General features: G+C 42.1%; 3 protein-coding genes across 7 annotated transcripts; 2 read left to right on the top strand and 1 right to left on the bottom strand.

The window, feature by feature from the left end:
* Window positions 1-1,446: 1,446 nt before the first annotated feature.
* LOC103992069 (uncharacterized) lies at window positions 1,447-4,077 on the top strand. Of its 2 annotated transcripts, XM_009411650.3 has the most exons (6): window positions 1,447-1,889; window positions 2,035-2,299; window positions 3,011-3,180; window positions 3,262-3,406; window positions 3,488-3,560; window positions 3,634-4,077. In XM_009411650.3, exons 3-6 carry the CDS (start codon window positions 3,141-3,143, stop codon window positions 3,892-3,894), a joined length of 519 nt encoding a protein of 172 aa, XP_009409925.1. In that variant the 5' UTR covers window positions 1,447-1,889; window positions 2,035-2,299; window positions 3,011-3,140; the 3' UTR covers window positions 3,895-4,077. The 2 variants fall into 2 exon arrangements, with proteins under 2 accessions (XP_009409925.1, XP_065014372.1); XM_065158300.1 differs by having other exon boundaries at window positions 1,447-2,299.
* Window positions 4,078-4,432: 355 nt separating this feature from the next.
* LOC103992070 (uncharacterized) lies at window positions 4,433-9,375 on the top strand. 4 transcript variants are annotated; one of them, XM_018829180.2, is made up of 5 exons: window positions 4,433-4,667; window positions 6,888-7,065; window positions 7,609-7,767; window positions 7,860-8,141; window positions 8,470-9,375. In XM_018829180.2, the coding sequence occupies exons 3-5, from the start codon at window positions 7,621-7,623 to the stop codon at window positions 9,103-9,105; spliced, it is 1,065 nt and encodes a 354-aa protein (XP_018684725.2). In that variant the 5' UTR covers window positions 4,433-4,667; window positions 6,888-7,065; window positions 7,609-7,620; the 3' UTR covers window positions 9,106-9,375. The 4 variants fall into 4 exon arrangements, with proteins under 4 accessions (XP_018684725.2, XP_009409926.2, XP_065014370.1 ...); XM_009411651.3 differs by lacking the exon at window positions 6,888-7,065 and having other exon boundaries at window positions 4,436-4,667; XM_065158298.1 differs by lacking the exon at window positions 6,888-7,065 and having other exon boundaries at window positions 4,621-4,737.
* A 1,487-nt stretch (window positions 9,376-10,862) lies between these two features.
* On the bottom strand, window positions 10,863-13,268 carry LOC135643050 (pentatricopeptide repeat-containing protein At1g08070, chloroplastic-like). Its single transcript, XM_065159588.1, has one exon. The coding sequence runs from the start codon at window positions 13,063-13,065 to the stop codon at window positions 11,038-11,040; it is 2,028 nt and encodes a 675-aa protein (XP_065015660.1). The 5' UTR covers window positions 13,066-13,268; the 3' UTR covers window positions 10,863-11,037.
* Window positions 13,269-18,636: the final 5,368 nt, after the last annotated feature.

Here is an 18,636-nt window from a genome sequence, read left to right on the forward strand (position 1 = left end):
TTTATTGGTTTTTTATGTAGAAAAAAGTGGGGTATTTATAGGCCCTAATGGCTTAAAAAATGGAGCCAAAAAGTACCACCGCCATTATTTTGTTGCTCTTTGATGTAGGAAAGAGTGGGGTATTTCATTGCTCTTTCCGAGGTACTAGCAGTACCACCATCATTATTGGGTAGTACCACTATCTAATCTAGGCGGTACCATCGTTTGACAAAACCTAGAAGACTGGACTCTAGTGGTACCATCGCTTGGTAGCATTAATTGTCAATTGTACCACCACCTAGTCTGGGCGGTACCACCACCCAAACCACCTGGGAAGCTGAGCCTTAAGCAGTTCCACTGCCTAGTTTGAGCGGTGCCATCGCATGACGTGGCTCCAAGTGGCTGAATGGGCCATCCAACTAGCCCAATTCACCCCTATTTTGGGCCTAGTTGGCCCCTAATTGAGTTAGTAGGATTTATCCCAAAACTAACTCAAATTAAAGTCCTAACTATGATAGTTAAGGCTAAAACAATTACGAAACAAGCAATCTAAGTTATCTGACACGTTAATTGTTCAACCGAACTCTCGGTGAACTTCCGACAAACTCCCGACAATCTTTCGGTGAGCTTTTGGCAAACTTCAGACGAGCTTTTGGTGAAATCCTAGGGAACTTCAAGCGAGCTTTCACTACATTATCCGATCCTTCAGTGTATCCCCTGATTTATCCGACCTGATGACTTCGATCTAACATTCGATTCTTCTTTAATTGTTTTACCTTTTTCACGATCGTAATTAGTTTTGTATCACTTATCTCAACACATGGATTAGATCATTAATTCATCGATTGATTTAATCATCAAAATCTGAGATTTAATATTTAATTATTATGATTTTAATATGTTAAGCTACTAAAATTTTCATATATCATATTTAGCCTCATATATTAGTCAATGTAAGAGAGTTTAATTTTAAAGATAGTTCAAAATTTAGATCCGATGGATTAATTAATCAAATCAATTTATTAATAATTCGTTAATACAAGGTGAAATATGACGTTTGGATCCGATGAAAATAAGAATAAAATAATTTTTTTAACATTATCAAGGGTGCTCCATAAAAAAAATTTAAAATTGATAAGTTCTATAAAAAATATCAAACTTAGAATTTTTTTTCAAAAATTCATCCCATATATATTAATAAGTTTAATATTTAATTAAAATTTTATTGGGTGTTTGGAGCACTTCATCACAGTGTACTTTTCGATGATGAAAATATACCAACTAAATCACATAAAAAGAATATTTTTAATCATATAATTTACATAATCAGGTTGGAAAAATATTAATTATACAAATGAAAATAGTTAGAACTGAAAAAGGTCATCTAACATATTAAATAGGCTAAAATAATGATTTTTATTTCTTTTTCCCTGGAAAAGGCGATTGATTTGCCACATGGCCCGTCGATTGCCGTAAGACTCTGCGCTTAACTGGCGGAGAACACGACTCTTGCGGTCTAGCCGGGCCACTCGATCCGCCCTGCTCACCCTCCTCCAGCCGTCGACGGTGGACGCCGCCGCCTCTAGTTCGCTTGGTGCAGGTCGGGACCGCCCGGATCCGCCCGCGGACGGGCCGGATCCCGCCTTGCACCAACTGAATCGGAGCCGGAGGGCGACCATCTATCTCGACCTTCCGCGGCTCCGCGTCGCGGGATCTCCTCTCCCGAAAGATCCGATCGCGAGTCTTTTCTTTGCTTACCGTATGCTTTCTTTCTGTTCCTCGTGCCGATCTCTCTACTCGTGAAAGGTCAGATTGTTTTACCGGATTTGGGTCTTTCTCGAACAATATGTTGCTTAAACCGTGGAAAGCATCTTCGAAAGATGTAATCTTTACCAACGTTTGGACTGGAGGTATGTTTTCATAGCATGATTCATGTTATAGATTAATGAGCTTCGGATCTTGTCACTGTAATTTAGTAAATTTGCATTCTATCTGCAAGAAACTATGTGTGTTGATCAAATGTGTGTGTAATTGTTGCACCCCGTTGTTCTTCAGTGGAATCTGGGTATCCGTGACAGACAAGTTTGAGCTTGATTCCAGTTCAGCAGATTGAATAGTTGCTAATCTCCTTAGCCACCTTCAACAGACTCAAGTTCTGCCGTCTGTTCCTCTCTTCCCCTTTTGCTTCTGAGTTGACAAAGTAATTGTATTCTAGTGCAGTCTTGCCTTCGAACTCATAAGTTTCTGCTAGAACAGTTCCTGTTCATTGATGCAGCTGCACACAAGATGATCTCAATTCCTGGTTAAAGTTAAAAAAAAGGTGAATTTCTGATGCAAGGGTTTTTTTTTTTACAGCCTATTTAGTTAATATTATTAATAATATTATAAAAAATAAAATTTCTATAGGGCGAATTTCCAGAAAAAATCTTAGGTTTTTGGGTTTAATAGTTAAAATATTCATTTCCCTCCTTAATTTTTTTTTGTTTAATAGTTAGAAAATTGTTTTCCTCCTTTTTCCTACGGATCTGTTTATAAAATTAACGGCCTAATTATAATATTTTTATATTATGTTATAGTGTTTTTAGTAATATAAAAAATATATATTATAACATAATATTTTTTATAAATTTTATAAAAACATTATTATGTTTATAGTGTTTCCATGTTGGGGTATAGCGTTTTCAATAATATTAGAAAAGCACTGCACTATTATGCAGTAAAAAACACTGTAACACAGTGTTTTTGTTTTCAACATGTTAGAGAACACTAAAACACACTATAAAAATATAATAATATAATATTTTTTAAATATTATTAAAAATATCATCATATAGTATAAAAATATGAATTGGTGTACTCTTAGAAGTATTTCGGGTATTAGATAAAAAGATAAGAAAACGTAGTTGGAGAATTCTGAAAATAGGAGGCCGAGAAAATATTTTAAAAAACAGATTTTTTTTTTTGAAATTTATCCCTTTAGATATATATTTCTTTATCTCTTTGGATTTGATCGTGTTTTGTTGCGGTTCAGATATTTAGCTTCCGGTGCTGCCAATTGTTGCCGCGTGTAAGCTGTTCACTGGCTTCAAGGGAACATATTTCTTTATCTCTTCCCCATCCCCCTCTCTCTCTCTCTCAGTTCTTTTGCCCTCGACTGCACCATGGGTCAGCTCTTCTCCTCCATCGGAGGCAAGTTCCAACGTGAGTGCCCTTTCTCTCCATCTTCTCGTCCCAAACCTCTCTCACTTTCCTTCCAAGAGTTATTCGCCTTTGAATGAGCAGGAGCAGGAGCAGGAGCAGGGAACGGATGGCGCGAGAGGCAGCTGAGGAAGATTGCTGACGAGGCCTTCGACCGCATCAGAACCGATTCGCACGACGACCGGCTCACCTTCCAAGACCTATACATCGCCGTCCTCTACGCCTACAAGTACCATCTCCCTGCTCTCTCACACACTCTCTCTAAGGAAGAATCGATGATGACCCTCTTCCTGCTGCTTGCTCCTTGCAGTGACATCAACAAGTTCCTCCCGGGGCCTCACAACGACCCCCCCTCGAAGGAGAAGCTGAAAGCAATGATGGAGGTCAGCTTGGTTTGCAACTCTCCTCCTCCTTCCATCGTTACAGTTCTTCAGACGACGCTTTATCTTCGTGCAGGAGTACGACATCAACTTGGACGGCTTGCTCGACCGCGAGGAGTTCGCAGAGCTGATGAGGAAGCTTACGGCCGATACCGTGAGGTCGGTGGGGCAAAATCTACTGATAGGACTGGTGTTGGTGCCGACAATAGCGCTGCTGGCCAAGAGGGCCACCGAGGGGTTTCCGGTCGTGGGCAAGGTGGCGCAGAGAACGCCCAATTTTGTGTATGCCTCCATTGTCGCTCTTGGAGTTGTGCTGGTCCAAAAGCCAAACTGCTGATCCAGTGATCTGTAGCATGTTGGCACACACTCACGTCTGATTCTTAGCAGCAGAAATGAGTCTTTCTGTGAGTGATTGCTGGCTTATAGTGCTCCCAACTATGTGTTAAAACAGAGTTATGCTTGTTGCTCAGCTAATATTACATTTAACAGAGGGTTGGGAGAGGATTTAGTTGGCAAGAGATATCTGGGATTGGCTTCATGAATCATGGTTAGTAAAATAACAAGAATGTGATGCATGGTTAGACAAGTTTCAATCAATCTAATTTTCTGCTCCTGGTCTTTTGAGTTAACCAATTTGAGGGAAGAATATCCTTTTTTTTATAGAACAATTACCAATCAGAAAATGTCAATAAAAATAAATATTTAGCCACAAATATTTTACTTACAAGAAATTTGTGATCAAAAACTAACTATTTTGTTACTAAAAAATAATTTCCTTGATAGAAATCTTGAACTGATTTATATGGTGGGATTAAATAATGTGAAACTTTTTTTTTTTGGTGAATTTGCTAAGTCTTGGAGAAATTAAATACGATCCACGGCTAGCATCAGCCGTGGCAATCAAGCGGACGGTCGTGATCAAACTGAGGCCAAAACCAGAGCGAGAGGGGGAAACCGACAGTCACGGGTAGATGACATGGTTGGCGACCGGCTTTAACCGGTTTCTTTCCCGCATAGAAGGCCTACAAGGGGGAAGGGCAGGGCGTGCACGTCTTGTGATCTCCACACGATTCTTCGGTCTCCATCGCTCCGAAGAGACGCGGATCAAAGGTGGGATTTAGCTAAAGGCTTCTTCAGGCCTCCGCCGTCGAGGCAACCTACCGTTTTCCCCGAATTTGTGGTGTTTGGTTTTGTTTGATTGCCTTCTTTTCCCTTCTTTACATTTGACGCCGTATGATCTTTGTCATTTCTTTGAATCCTGAGTTTGTGCGCTTCCAGGAAATACTTCTTACTGATTTTTTTGGTGGCAATTGTGGGCATAAGTATTTTTCTCCTATTTTTTTATTTTCTGATGTCTGATGGTTGAATTGGATTGAGATTGGTAGGAAAGATTGGATCTTTGACTAGTTTTTGGAGTTCGAAGTTCCCATGCAGAAGGAAGTTGAAACCTTTGATTTCATATCAGTGTTGTGATTGTGTTCTAATGAATGCCTGAATTGTGGCTTTGCTAGTCTTTGGAGATTTTTATTCTGAATTTGCAGGGATAGAAATTTCATGAAATTTGTGGGACGGCTTTTCTTTTCCTTTTGGTATAAATGGCGATATAGGTACCTGCAGTTTTATCCTAGTTGATCGATAAGTTATTGTTCCATGGTTATATTTGAGTTGTTTCAAGTCTTTTGCGTGGATCAGATCAAGAAATACGATTGGATGTAATAAATTAGGTTGCATTTGTTGGAATACTGTTTGACATGTATAATTTCAAAACGAAAATTATCCAACAGTGAAGATTATATTGTAGCAAGGAACGGGTACTGGTTAGTGAAATAGCTAACCTTCTTATCTTAGTTATGGATGGGTTTTTCAATTTCAAGCATTGGTTTTCATTCATGCCATTTAAGTTGAATGTCTCTAAGAAGAAAATGCTTTCTTGAATGTGTATTACCAACGTGTAAAATTGGTAAATATCTCAACATTAAGAAAGTCCATCACAGTGATTATTGTGGGTAGATTGTTTGTTCGGTTAGTGTTCTTTTGTTACTGCAACTGCTCTTTCAAATGAAACAATTCAAACATATTTATTACGACAATCAAAATTTTCCTGAATGTTTAGCCTGTAGTATCTGAGCATTGCACCTAAACCAGAACTTATTTAATTACTCAGATTCATTATTTCTGTGGGTTATGTATGCCTCATGTCCTAGTTCTGCGTGCAATTTTGACATTATGGAATCGGTACTCAGTACTCACCATGGCTCATGTTACAGATAAAATTATTCTGATTTTACTCCTGAAGCCAGGCTCTTCCACATTCTTTACATTGATATTTCTCTTTAGAAGAATTCCTTCTTGGCTACTACAATATTTGAACTTCCATACATCTTCATGAAAGAAATTTCGGTTAAACTTCCTATGTTTCTTTTTGTCTTTTGTATTTTATCATTATGTGCTTTAATTAGATTCGCATGTAAACAACTCTTATTGGTTCAATTGGATTTATTTTGCTAGAGAAGTTTATTTTCTTTTTAATATTGTAAATATACAATATAATATATCTACCCTCTCACAGGGTCTTTTGGTTCCATGTTTGCCTTTTCCTAGAGAGTGATTGTTGATGCTCTCATAAGGTTGCTCTTTTCCAACTTCGAGTCTGATTGGTAAAAGCATGCCCACCCCTTGTGGGGGGTAATTCAGAGCTTGCATTGTAGGGGCCTCATGCAGTTTGTCATCCATTTTATGATTGCTTTCACTGTTTGTGGCACCGTTTATTCCCATACAAGTGATAGAATTGTAAGATACTAAATACAGTATCTAGGCCTATTAATCAATTTGATATGACCTGATTGAATGATAATCCATCCAATTTTAGTTGGATATTGACTAGCATGTTAATCCAATAATTTGGTTAATGACCTCATCTAATCATTTGAGTATTAGGTAAATTGAGTGGAAAACCATAATTTGATACTGTTTATTCTTTTAACTAATAGTAATAGTATTTTGCATATGTTTTGAGAAAATTGATATACCATAATAAGAGTTTATGATCTAATGATGATATGCTTGGATACAAACTTTTAGCTATGGGAATGTCATATATGATAGGAGAAGAATAATATTATTATGAAGGATTCTGATTGAACCCAACTTATTCCATTTACAGTTTTATCACAATGCCTACATATGGTTGTACATGTATGGTGGTTGTTTCTTTCCTTATATTTGCTAACCTCACCTCTTGAATTCTAGAATGGCTTGTTATGGTCCTCATTTATTTACCTATGCAAATAAAAACATGAGTAAACTATGAGACTTCCTCTCTGCATGCAGGGGTAAGGATTACATATATTGATTCTCCCACCCGATACTGGGAGACATCTCATGTACAGGACATTCCTTTTCACGTAAAGCTGTGTTCCCTGCAGCTAGGAATGGCACATATGCTTTGTCTTTGTTCTTTGTAATAATGGACTAAGATATCCGGGATGCATGTGAGCTTGAACAAGAGGTATTTAGATTAGATTTTGGTCAACATGTTTTATAAGTTCCACATGTTAATGATTTGCCATTTATGGTGAAATGACTTTTGTTTAATATAGTAAGAAGCTATATATGGCATATCAGTAATGTGAACTAGTTTGCACTCAGATCAATAGGGATAAGCTGATCCCTAGTGTTGATTTCTGCACCAAGCAATTTACATAGAAGTCCACCCCCTAGCTCTTGCCCAACCCAAATGTATTGTGTTTACAACAGTGCAGAAAGATTGTTGTTGTTGTTCTCATTTTTGTGGAAGCATCCAGCATCTTTAGACTTAGAAGTTTCAAAGCTGATCACTTTATGCAGTGTGTTGTTTTCTTTTGTCTTTCCGTAGACAGTGCAGAAAGATTGTTGTTGTTGTTCTCAATTTTGTGTAAGCATCTAGCATCTTTAGAAGTTTCAAAGTTGATCACTTTAGGAAGTGTGTTGTTATCTTTTGTCTTTCCACAAAAGATTGTTGTTTTTCTCACAAGACATACTCAAAGACATAAATTGTTGTTTTTCTCACAAGACATACTCAAAGATGGAGCTCTTCGGTGGCTTTCTATGTGAATCATGGTCATCTGAGAATTTGTACTCTCATCCGGATGCTCAAAGGTGTCCATTTCTGAGGAATATTAATGAGCCAACAAACTTTTCCTTCTCAGCATCTTTTAATTCTCCTTTCCCAGTAAGTTTATGCTCTATCTTTGCATGCTACGATAGAAGTTACATGGATGACATATGTTCCCGCTCTGTTATCTCCTTTATTTTTCTTTCTAGATACAAGGAGCAAAGGGTCCAATCTTTGAAGATGGACCCAGTTTCGATATGGCATTCAAGCTTTTCCATGGGCACAATGGAGTTGTCCCACTTTCAGGCAAATCATATATGCATGAGGAGAATGTGGAACCTATGCCTGTCATGCAGTTTAACCCCTTGTCAGGGAAAGCTGCTTCAATTGGTCTCTCAGCTTTTGGCCTAGGAGGACCCTTTGGTTTTGATTTCTTCTCAAAAAAGTGGAACGAGAATAAGAAATCCTCCAAGAAGGATCATTCTCAACAGGTCAGGAACCTGCTCTTGCTTCATTCATCCCTCATTTTGAATTTTTAATAAAGTTGCATATTTATTAGCTACATTAGTTACTTGACAGCCCAAATATATAATCATCACATGTGATCATCCGGACTGTTAATTCCATAAATTTTCGCATTAAAATTTTTTTATGAAAGGTATATGAGTTGACATCCCCTTCTAGAGTGATCGAGTCACCAAATTCTTTTTGTTTGAACTTTCAGAGAAAATGATGCAAAATTTCTTTTACATGCACATATATATATTATCATTTGACTTTATTGTGCCCATCCACTTTCTTTTGGTACACATGTTTCAGAGGGAAGGTGGCGGCACATCACATGAATCATTAAGCCATGAGTGGCTCAGAACAGGGCAATGCCCAATTGCAAAGTCTTATAGAGCAGTGAGTGGTGTCTTGCCTCTTGTAGCAAAGATACTACAGCCACCACCTGGAATTAAACTCAAATGCCCCCCTGCTGTGGTGGCTGTCCGAGCAGCATTAGCTCGTACTGCCCTGGTGAAGACTCTCCGTCCTCAGCCATTGCATGCAAAAATGTTGGCGATTGCTTTGCTAGGCATGGCTGCGAATGTGCCCCTTGGTGTGTGGAGAGAGCATACCGAAAAGTTCTCACCTCAGTGGTTTGCTGCGGTCCATGCAGCCGTGCCATTTATTGCGATGCTCAGGAAGTCAGTCGTCATGCCCAAGACTGCTATGGCACTGACCATAGCAGCTTCAATCTTAGGCCAGACAATTGGTTCGAGGGCTGAGCGGCTCCGGCTTAAGTCAGCAGCAGCCAAGGACCCAAGCAACATGAACCAGGCAGCCATAGGTCTCAAAATAAGCGGAAACTGCGGTGACGATGAGGCAAGAGTCTGGAAGTCTCTTCCGCTTAAGGTGGCTGGCCCAGGCTCATCGTCAGTTACATCACCAACAGCAAGCATGTGTTTCTAAGGAGTGTTGTACCTAAGTTTCGGTATCTATTACTGTTCAAATGCTGTTTCATCCTCTGGAAGACTTTGCTTTACGGATGTACTGGTATAGTATTTTCCTTGCAACATAGTGTTGTTACGTGCAGGAGCTGTGTCAAACTGTCATGCTTGTTACTCTGCTGCTGATATTATGTGCTGGATATGCCTGGTCTTGTTACTGAGTTGTGTTTTGATGAAACGAAGGCATTGTATATTTCTTTAGCTTATTGATTTTGTCACAACTGTTGTGCTATGGCTGGAAATGTTGTGGTAGTAGTTGAATGGTGTTGGAGCAGGTATGACTTGAGGGTTATGGTTTAGGTCTTCTTTTTTTCTGATTCTGCCTTCTTTTTCTGTCACTAGAAGTTGCATTCTCAAAAATTCACTCTTAGAACTTCACTTGTTTTGAAGGTACAAGCACAGATAGGTACAGATCAAGAAGAAAGTTGGTGATTAGTTTGAGCCCTAATTTCTCATGACCGAGTATTTTTTACATCATCATAAGGTCTGGACCTATCTTCTTCTATAGTGTTTATTGGACAGAGATTTATTAGGAAAGAGGATAAGAAAGATTTCTCTCCAGTCAAATTTTAACTTTTATCAACAATTTAAAATTGTTTTCTATTTCATTAAAAAAGCACTGTATCTTTTGTTTCTTTTTTTTCCTTGTTTTTTCCCTCTAACTTAAATGTTAGGATAAATCCTTGAAGTGTTTTTGAGTATTTACTATCATCTATAACTGCTAAGCCTAATAACCCTATAACAGATTGGATGACACATACAAGCCTTACTAGGAGCATTAAAAAGAACAAAAGCTAAAAATGCCAAAGATGGAATTTCTTACATAATTGTAACTATGATGTAATTCATTAATCTAATAATTTTTTTAAAAAAAATAATAAGTGATGAACACAACATTTCATTTCCATCTAAAGTCGAAGTTTGCACATGGTCTTTATATGTAAGATAACTGATAAACCTCAAGAATTTATTAACTGCGATTTTGAACTCTAGTATAATGTCTTGGATATTATTTAATGAAATATAAAACTGTTATCATTTGCTCCAACAAAGTCAAATTTAGGGTTCGTATGCTAATTACAAAGAATGATGGGGATTATTTTAAAGAAAGTATAATTTTCTTATTTTTGGAGTGACAAATTTAGGGCATCTTTTGCTAGTTAATAAGAATGAAAGGAGGTTGCATTAGAAAAGGAGATTTCTATTTAAATTTTTTTGTTATTTATAATCTCATTTTAATTATTTTTAATATTTCTAAGCTATCCTTTGCAAATGACTATAAGTATCAACAACTTATCATTTAATTTCAACATTTTTTTAAATCTTTTCCTATCACCTTGTTTCTTTTCTATGTTTATCCTCCACATCATCATCATCATCATCGAAAATGATCTAGGGGATGCAGTTAAGATTCCAACTTCGATGCTTATGGTGATGATTGATCGAGGGATGAAATAAATTATAATAAAATAAAGATAAGAGGTTATGGGAAATAAGGATGTGCTTGATAATTGAAATATATATATATATATATATATATATATATATATATATATATAATGATGGTAAACTCCTGCCGATATCAGTTGCTTCGTTCTTCCTGTCGCTTCCAACCCTCTCTCTCTCTCTCTCTCGCTTCTTGCTCCAAATCTCTTTCCTGTCCCCTTTGACTTCGTCTCCAACGGAGAGGAGCTCACTGCAGATGACAGTCGCTTCTGCTAGATCAATTTCTCTTTCATTCTATTCTTGATCCGCACCTGCAACCTGCATGGTGTTGTGTGGAGATAGGGATGCAAATTCCCGGACCCGCTACATGCTCGATGATATGACCCGCCTCTTCTGCGGCGGTAATGTGTATATTACTTCATCTCCATCGTTTTCTATTACCTGCTGTTTACCAAAACTCATTACATGAACACCACCCATTCTTGAACCGATGAAATCTGTAGCGATCCCTGAGGACGATCTCCCTGTTGTACAATCTGGACACGTACTTGATCACACTGTGGCAATCATGGCACACTCGGAGGTTCTTGACGATCCTCAGTGGCGTGTCGGGCCTCGTACCGATCAATCCGAATGCCATGGCCAACCTCTCGCTGTGGTGACGTGCTTCGTCCTGTGAAGAGTCGATGTTGAGGCGATGGGCGAACTCATCCACCATTGCGTATACCTCTTTCGCCTGTGGATGCAACTCCTCTCCCTTCCTGAACTCGTGAATCACGCCGTCTATCTCAATCAGGCTGCATCCCGGCGTTTTCCTCACCTTGTTCGTCCTCATTGCTTTCCTCATCCGGAGTCCGTCGCTGCGGCGATTTCCAGCGGTGTAGAGGTTGGACATGAGGACATAAGCTCCCTCCTCTTGAGGCTCGACATCGAGGAGGAGTTTCGCCACGGTCTCACCCAGTGCTACGTCTCCGTGGTTCCTGCAAGCTCCCAGCAGAGACCCCCAGATGAAGGCGTCGGGCTCCATCGGCATGCTCGAGATTAGGTCTTGTGCTTTGTCGAGCCGCCCTGCTCGTCCGAACATGTCGACCACGCAACCGTAGTGCTCGATCTGCGGTACGAGGCCGTACACCGCGGACATGCTCTCGAAGTGGCGGAGGCCGACGTCGACCAAGCCGGCGTGGCTGCACGCCGACAGGACGCCGACGAACGTGACTTCATTTGGCTTCACGCCGGCTGACGACATGGCGGCGAAGAGTTCCAACGCCTCCTCTCCCCGGCCGTGCATGGCAAGCCCCACGATCATGCTGGTGTAGGTGTACACGTCTTTGTGAGCCATGCCGCCGAAGACTTCCATGGCCCGATCTATCCTTCCACATTTGGAGTACATGTCGACCAAGGCGTTCCCCGTGATTCCGTCCGCCTCGATGCCGTTCCTGTTGATGTAGGCATGAACCCACTGGCCCAGCTCGAGCGCTCCGAGGCTCGCGCACGAGTTGAGCACCCCGACCAACGTGAAGGCGTCGGGCTCGATGCCTTGGCGCTGCATTTGGCGAAACAACTCCAAAGCCTGCTTGAATTCCTTATTGTTAACAAGCCCGGAGATAATGGAGTTCCAGGAGACGACATTCCTCACAGGCATTTCGTTGAACAACTGGTAAGCCGAATCGACGTCCCCACACTTGGAGTACATGTCTACCAAAGCATTGCCGACGAAGACATCCATGTCGATCTGACGGGCACCGATGTACCGGTGCAGTTTCCTCCCCAGTTCCAAGTCCCCGAGTTCCGCACAAGCCGACAGCACTGCCACCATGGTCACCCCATCCGCTCTCAAGTTCTCACTCATCATTTCTTCGAACACTTTTACCGCCTTCTTTGCCAAACCCGCCTTCGTATACCCTGAGATCAAAGTAGTCCAAGAGACCAAGTCTTTCTCAGGAAATCCATCGAACAACTTCTGTATGGAACGGACCTCCCCACAAAGAGCATACAAGCTCATGAGGTTGTTCCTAACGTACACATTGGCGTCGAGCCCCATCTTGATGGCATGAGCATGAAGGGCTTCCCCCGCCTGCAATGCTTGGGAATTGGCGAAGAGCTTGAGAAGGTAAGGGAAGGTAAAACTGTCAGGACGAAGGTCCTTTTCGAGCATGTCCTCGTAGAACATTATGGAAATGGAGACCAAGCTTCTGTTGCTACGGGACAAGCTGTGGAAGACGGTGTTGTACATGAGCGGGCTCGGGTTATCGATGTGGGCAAGGAGGGACCGGGCGTGGGCGATGTGTGGGGAGGAGGAGAGAGCACAGAAGGAGAGGATCTTTGCGAGGAGCGGAGGAGATTGGAGGGAGGGAGTCTTGAGGATGGCGGCTTGGATTTGCTTGAGCTCGTCCATGGATCGTATGGTGTCCAATTTGTGAGGGAGCTGCAGCGGCGGGGTGAAAGGTGAAGAAGGTGCCGAGGAAGAGAAGGCCATGGCTCTCCCGACGACTGCAGCAGAGGCTCGAGTATGGATGTATCACCTGGAGTCCAAGCTACTTAAGATCAAGAACAAATCCTTTTTACGCCCTAAGATAGATCCTACCGAGGTGAGATGGGCTTGAAATGAAGAGAAAATGCCAATGCTTGCAGAGAGCAAACTCAGCAGTGTACTCTATACAGGATTACAATTCTATAGTTAACACACAATCACACAATTCCAAATTGCAGCACATTGAGCAAGATAATAGTAAAGCATAATTGGACACGCAACTATATCCAGACAATCACAAATCTGACGCAACTAAAGCATGTAGCTCAAGTGCAACACTATGATCTTTGACTACTTGTAATGGGGAAAGCTTCGAATCAAACCTAGGTCTAAAACCATTAATGGTCAAGGTGGTGCCAACCATTCTAAGCTAGATATGACATGCCACAACAAGAACATATAATGTCTTATAAATATGCATTCATGCCACACATTGCCTTTTCAGTTGCATCTACCTCCTTGACATATAATGTTTTATCGATTTACATGTGATCTATATGTCAACATGATGGATTTTGGTTTTGGCAAAACACCTTCCTTTAACCAGGGATTGATGAGCGATACCACGATGTTTCAACTGTTTCAACTTGAAACAGCTAAAATCATGTGTCGAGCAAACTAGTAATGGTCCGAGTGAGGGTTGGTACACTAAACATCTAGGTTAGGATGATATACCTCTTCAAATCATCATGTAAAGCTCGTAAGCCAAATTAAACCACACTAGAACATCCATTTCTTAGTCTAATATTGGAATATCCATCTTCAAATTTTTTCTGTCAGTTATCTCTTATTACAAGCTGATCGGGTTGGAAACAGTCTTAATTCTTAACTTATATAATCTAAATTTTCCATGTACCATTGTTAATTATCACTTAACAACTTATTATTACGACTCTAGAATCTTAATCAATTTAAGAACAAACCATCCTTAATAGATCTTTATTAATGTTGAACAGCAGAATAATCATTCTTTTATTACCGATGTTACGAGCTTTACTTAATATAATACGATATGACGTACCAAATGATATGCCTAAAAATATAAAAATTAATTTTAGTATCGAGTGGTATTAAATATATAAAATATATATAACAATCATAGCAATATAAAATGAAAATTAAGGGCACATTTGTGTGCTTCGTAGCCTTTATATATTGGGACGAATCCTATTTGCAGAAGAGGGAGCAAAGAGCTGTGGCATTAAGAAAACGATGGTAGCGGGGCCACAGCAATGGAGCGGAGAAACAAGGAGAAGAAGGATAAATAGGAGCAAGGTCGTGCCCACGAAGGACATTGAACAAGGACAAGAAGAAAATCCATGGCAGCAAGATGTCAAGGAACAAGTGGAGTAGGAGGAGGTGACGCTCGACGACGGCAAGTCGTATAATCCCAACAAGGCGATGGTGAGCGGGATGTTAAATCTCAAATTTTGATAATGAAATTAATTTATGAATTTGTAATCTAATCAACGTTTGAGAAAAGTAATGCAGGACTAACTTCGATCTTGGAAAGGCAAAACGATTAAAGCAAAAGAATCGGACATTGGGCCGGAGTCAAAGATCGAGCATCGGGCTAGAAGAATCAGACATTGCGCCAAGATCGGATATTGTGAGAGTCAACATGCCGAAGGATCAAGCAATACATCGAAGGAAAGCATGATGCACTAGGAGTTCAGAAGAACCAATGATATGTTGGACAACATAGAACTCTTGTCTTGTAATCGTTTATCTTGATCGTCGTAGTTTAGGTCTAAATTGAGTAAGTTTTGGGTATAACTATGCTAACTCAATTAGGGACCCATTGGACCTGAATTAGGGTTAATTTGAGCCTATTCAATGACTCACGATTGGGTCAAGCGATGACACTACCAGACTAGGCGATGGAACCGTCTATGAGATGGAACGTACGAAATGTACGTTTTCCGAAAGACCCAGCGATGGTATCGCCCAGACTGACGATGGTACCGCCAATACATGGTCTTCCATGGTGTCAAGTGGTAGTACCGCCAATGGTTAATGTTGTAGGTGGTTGTACCGCCCAGCACTGATGATAGTACCACTAGGACCCCGAAAACCCGGGGATGAGACTTTTTGGCTCCATTTTTTAAACCATTTGAGGCCTATAATTGCCCCACTCATTCTTGCTTAAGATAACAAGAAAAGTGAACGAAAAGGCTTGTGATCCTAAGTTGTAAACTCTTAAAAAATGTTTACTGTTCCCCTCCTCTTTAAAGTTTAGAGCTTATTCTAAAAGAGGTGTGAGACTTGTAAAGGTTCTCTCATAAACCTGTAAAAAGGAGAAAAAGTTATAAAGAGGATAGTTGGTCTTCGCCCATTGAAAAAAGATCGTTAGTGAACGTCGGTAACCTCGACAAAAGAGGAATCAAGAGTAGACGTAGGTCGCGATGACCGAACCATTATAAATTCGGTATGCATTTCCTTTCTGCTCATCATTGCTATTGCTTTCTGATTTAATTACTTATTACACTTACTCTGAGTTAAGCACACTTTCGATATAAGTTTTTCATCAAATAAAATTTTTAAAATCATAATTTTATAAAAACACTAATTCACCTCGGTACCGGTCTGCCAAAGATTACATTAAAGATTTTAATTTCGAATGATACCACCTGGTACCGATTTGTCAATAGATCGATACGTGGACCGCTTACCACCGGGCAATATCAACCTGGTTGTGGCCTGGCTACTACGAGAAAAGAAGAAGCATCGTGGGAGAAGAGGGAGAAGGCGCTCGAAGAAGAGGGAGAATCGAAAGAACCTCGACGCTTCCCGATCCGGCACCACCCTCCATTGATAATCCTAATCTAAGAGGTAACGAAGAGGCGATAGCTCGACTTCTTCGTCACGTTCTTTGCCGAAGGCCAAAAATGCTTGCAGCCTTCATTGCATTCTTCGCCGAAGGCCAAAGATGCTTGCGGGCTTCGACGTCTTCGCCGAGCACCATAGATGAGGAGAAGACCGAGAGAATGCGATGAAGGCCGAAGACATCTACCGCCTTCAATGTCTTCACCGAACTATCACGAACGATCGTCGCACACCCGCAACAACTCCGTTCAACGAACCGTTCGTTGCTCCCACCCGCATGTACAGCTGCTTGACAGCATGTTTTCTCATGGTTTTGGGTCATTTTGCTTGTAAATATGTAAGTTCGAACAAGCTGCAGCATTGCAAAGCAACCGTTTACCGAACCGAGCAAAACAGCCCCAAAACAACTCCGTTTTCACGTGCCGCGGGAGGTGAGCGGAGAGCTGCCTCCGCTCACCAAAATGTCAGCCATCTCAGACCCCAGGAACCCCCCGGGTGGCACATGGCTGGATGAGGCTTCGGTTATATACCGGGCGTTGAACACTCTTTCGCAAGTTCGCACGTGACCTTTACGGGAACTTGGTTTTGCGCCCGGGACCAGGTGAGCGGCTGTTTGTGGGCTTGCAGCTGTTCGTTCATCCTTGAAAGCCTTGTTTTTCTCCCTCTCCCTCTTTTCTCTTGTGCACACAAGGTGTTCGACGAATTGCTTGTAAAGCTTTCCTTTTCGCGAGACTTCGGGACTTGTCCGTTGCTCGTTCTTTCGATCTAACTCTCTTTCTCTTTTACAGGTCCTTCGGGACCTGCGAGAGGTTACAAAGTGGGCTGATCCTTGTGGAGCAAGATCGCAAGGGTGAAGCGCGACTTAGGCAACGCAAGCTAAGTTTGCGTCTTTGCCACAAGGGTGACTCGCGACTTAGGCAACGCAAGCTAAGTTCGCGTCTTTGGCCGCAAGGGTGCCGCACGCCTTAGGCAATTCCAGCTAAGGTCGTGACATTATGGTATCAGAGCGGGCAAGCTCTTCGATCGAACATCGAACGAACTTCGCAACTTCGCCATGGCAAAGCATCGTGGCGAATCAAGCAAGACGGGGCAAGCCGGACCCTTGCCCCAAGCAGCCGCAGGTGGGCTGCATGTGCACACTCACTCTCATGCTGTTGGAGCCGCTCAAGAGGAGCGCGGCAGCGAACAGGATGAGCGAGAAATTGGCAACTCTCCGCGAGCGGAGGAAGCGCAATCTGGTGCGCTAACTGGGAAAAAGAGTCATAAGGAGAGACTCACGACGGCGGAAACCCGCCTGGATGTTCTAGAAGCGAGCATGGAGGAACTCTACCATGGCCAACAAAGACTTGTTGGGGTAGAGAGCTCGCAAGAGGAAGCAGAGTCCAGGATCGACAAGGTCGAGGCCCTAGTCGACCGACTGTCCGATGACACCAAGGACTCCGTGCAGCACTTACAGGATGTTGTGGCGGAACTCACTATAAAGGTGGCCATGCTCACAAGAACGCTAAATGCGGGAGGGGGCAACACCCGCGCTGCACCGCCACAAAATTTGAGGGCACCTGAGCCCCATGGATATGGAGGGGCCAGAGATGCCAAGGAGCTCGAGAACTTTCTGTTCGACATGGAGCAATACTTCCGAGCTACGAGGCCCGATTCTGAAGATACCAAAGTTTCCATAGCAACAATGTATCTGAACGGAGATGCGAAACTTTGGTGGCGCACTCATTGGGAGGAGATCCAACAAGGTCGGTGTCGAGTCGACACATGGGAAGACTTGAAGCAGGAGTTGAGAACTCAGTTCCTACCGGAGAACACAGAGTTCGTCGCAAGAAGGAAGTTGAGACAACTCCGCCAAAGTACCACCATCCGAGACTATGTGAAGAAGTTTTCTGCACTAATGCTGGACATACAGGACATGTCCGAGAAGGACAAGTTGTTCAGCTTCCTTGATGGTTTGAAACCATGGGCTCAACAGGAGCTGAATCGAAGGAATGTTACCGATGTAGTCGGGGCAATTGCAGCTGCAGAAAGGCTCACCGACTTTGTTTCCTCTGAAGACCCAGCGAGAAGGAAACAATCTTTAGGCAATCGCCCTCCAAAACATTCTTGAGGGAAGGAGCTCGGGGGCGAACAGAAGAAGAAGAGCTCCCACAAAGGGCCGAACCCGAAAGGCAAGGCCTCAAAACCTGGATGATGCTTCTTGTGCGGTGGACCGCACATGGTAAGGGAGTGCCCACAAAAATAGGCACTCAATGCATTGACAACTTCCATCCACCCTCCCCGATCGGACAAGGGCAAAGCTGTTGCCCTTAGCTCAAGCAGTTCTGAATCCAGCAGCGACGATGAGGAGTCGCAAGGACCCCGAATGGGAGCAATGCATTTGCTGAATGCTATGCGGGGTCAAGTGGGGGAGAACATAAAGACGAAGGCACAAAAAGCAGGAAGTAGCGAACTGATGTATGTGGACATCAAGCTAAATGGCCAAACGACCCGTGCAATGGTGGATACGGGCGCTACCCACAACTTCATAGCCGATCGCGAAGCACAGCGACTTGGGTTGACCTTGGAGAAGAGCCCAAGCCGAATGAAAGCGGTGAACTCGAAGGCCAGGCGAATCTCCGGGTTGGCGAAGGGTGTTCCTATCAAAATCGGGACTTGGAGCGGAAACACCAACATGATGGCCGTGCCACT

This window comes from Musa acuminata, chromosome BXJ3-7, assembly GCF_036884655.1.
Source record: "Musa acuminata AAA Group cultivar baxijiao chromosome BXJ3-7, Cavendish_Baxijiao_AAA, whole genome shotgun sequence".
In the NCBI taxonomy this organism is placed as follows: Eukaryota; Viridiplantae; Streptophyta; class Magnoliopsida; order Zingiberales; family Musaceae; genus Musa; species Musa acuminata.

Coding starts and splice junctions, on each gene's coding strand:
- LOC103992070 (XM_018829180.2), top strand. CDS start 7,621: ATGGAGCTCTTCGGTGGCTTTCTATGTGAATCATGGTCATCTGAGAAT. Junction 7,768..7,859: donor CTTTTAATTCTCCTTTCCCA/GTAAGTTTATGC, acceptor TTTTCTTTCTAG/ATACAAGGAGCAAAGGGTCC. Junction 8,142..8,469: donor AGAAGGATCATTCTCAACAG/GTCAGGAACCTG, acceptor CACATGTTTCAG/AGGGAAGGTGGCGGCACATC.
- LOC135643050 (XM_065159588.1), bottom strand. CDS start 13,065: ATGGCCTTCTCTTCCTCGGCACCTTCTTCACCTTTCACCCCGCCGCTG.
- LOC103992069 (XM_065158300.1), top strand. CDS start 3,141: ATGGGTCAGCTCTTCTCCTCCATCGGAGGCAAGTTCCAAC. Junction 3,181..3,261: donor CATCGGAGGCAAGTTCCAAC/GTGAGTGCCCTT, acceptor TTGAATGAGCAG/GAGCAGGAGCAGGAGCAGGG. Junction 3,561..3,633: donor AGCTGAAAGCAATGATGGAG/GTCAGCTTGGTT, acceptor ATCTTCGTGCAG/GAGTACGACATCAACTTGGA.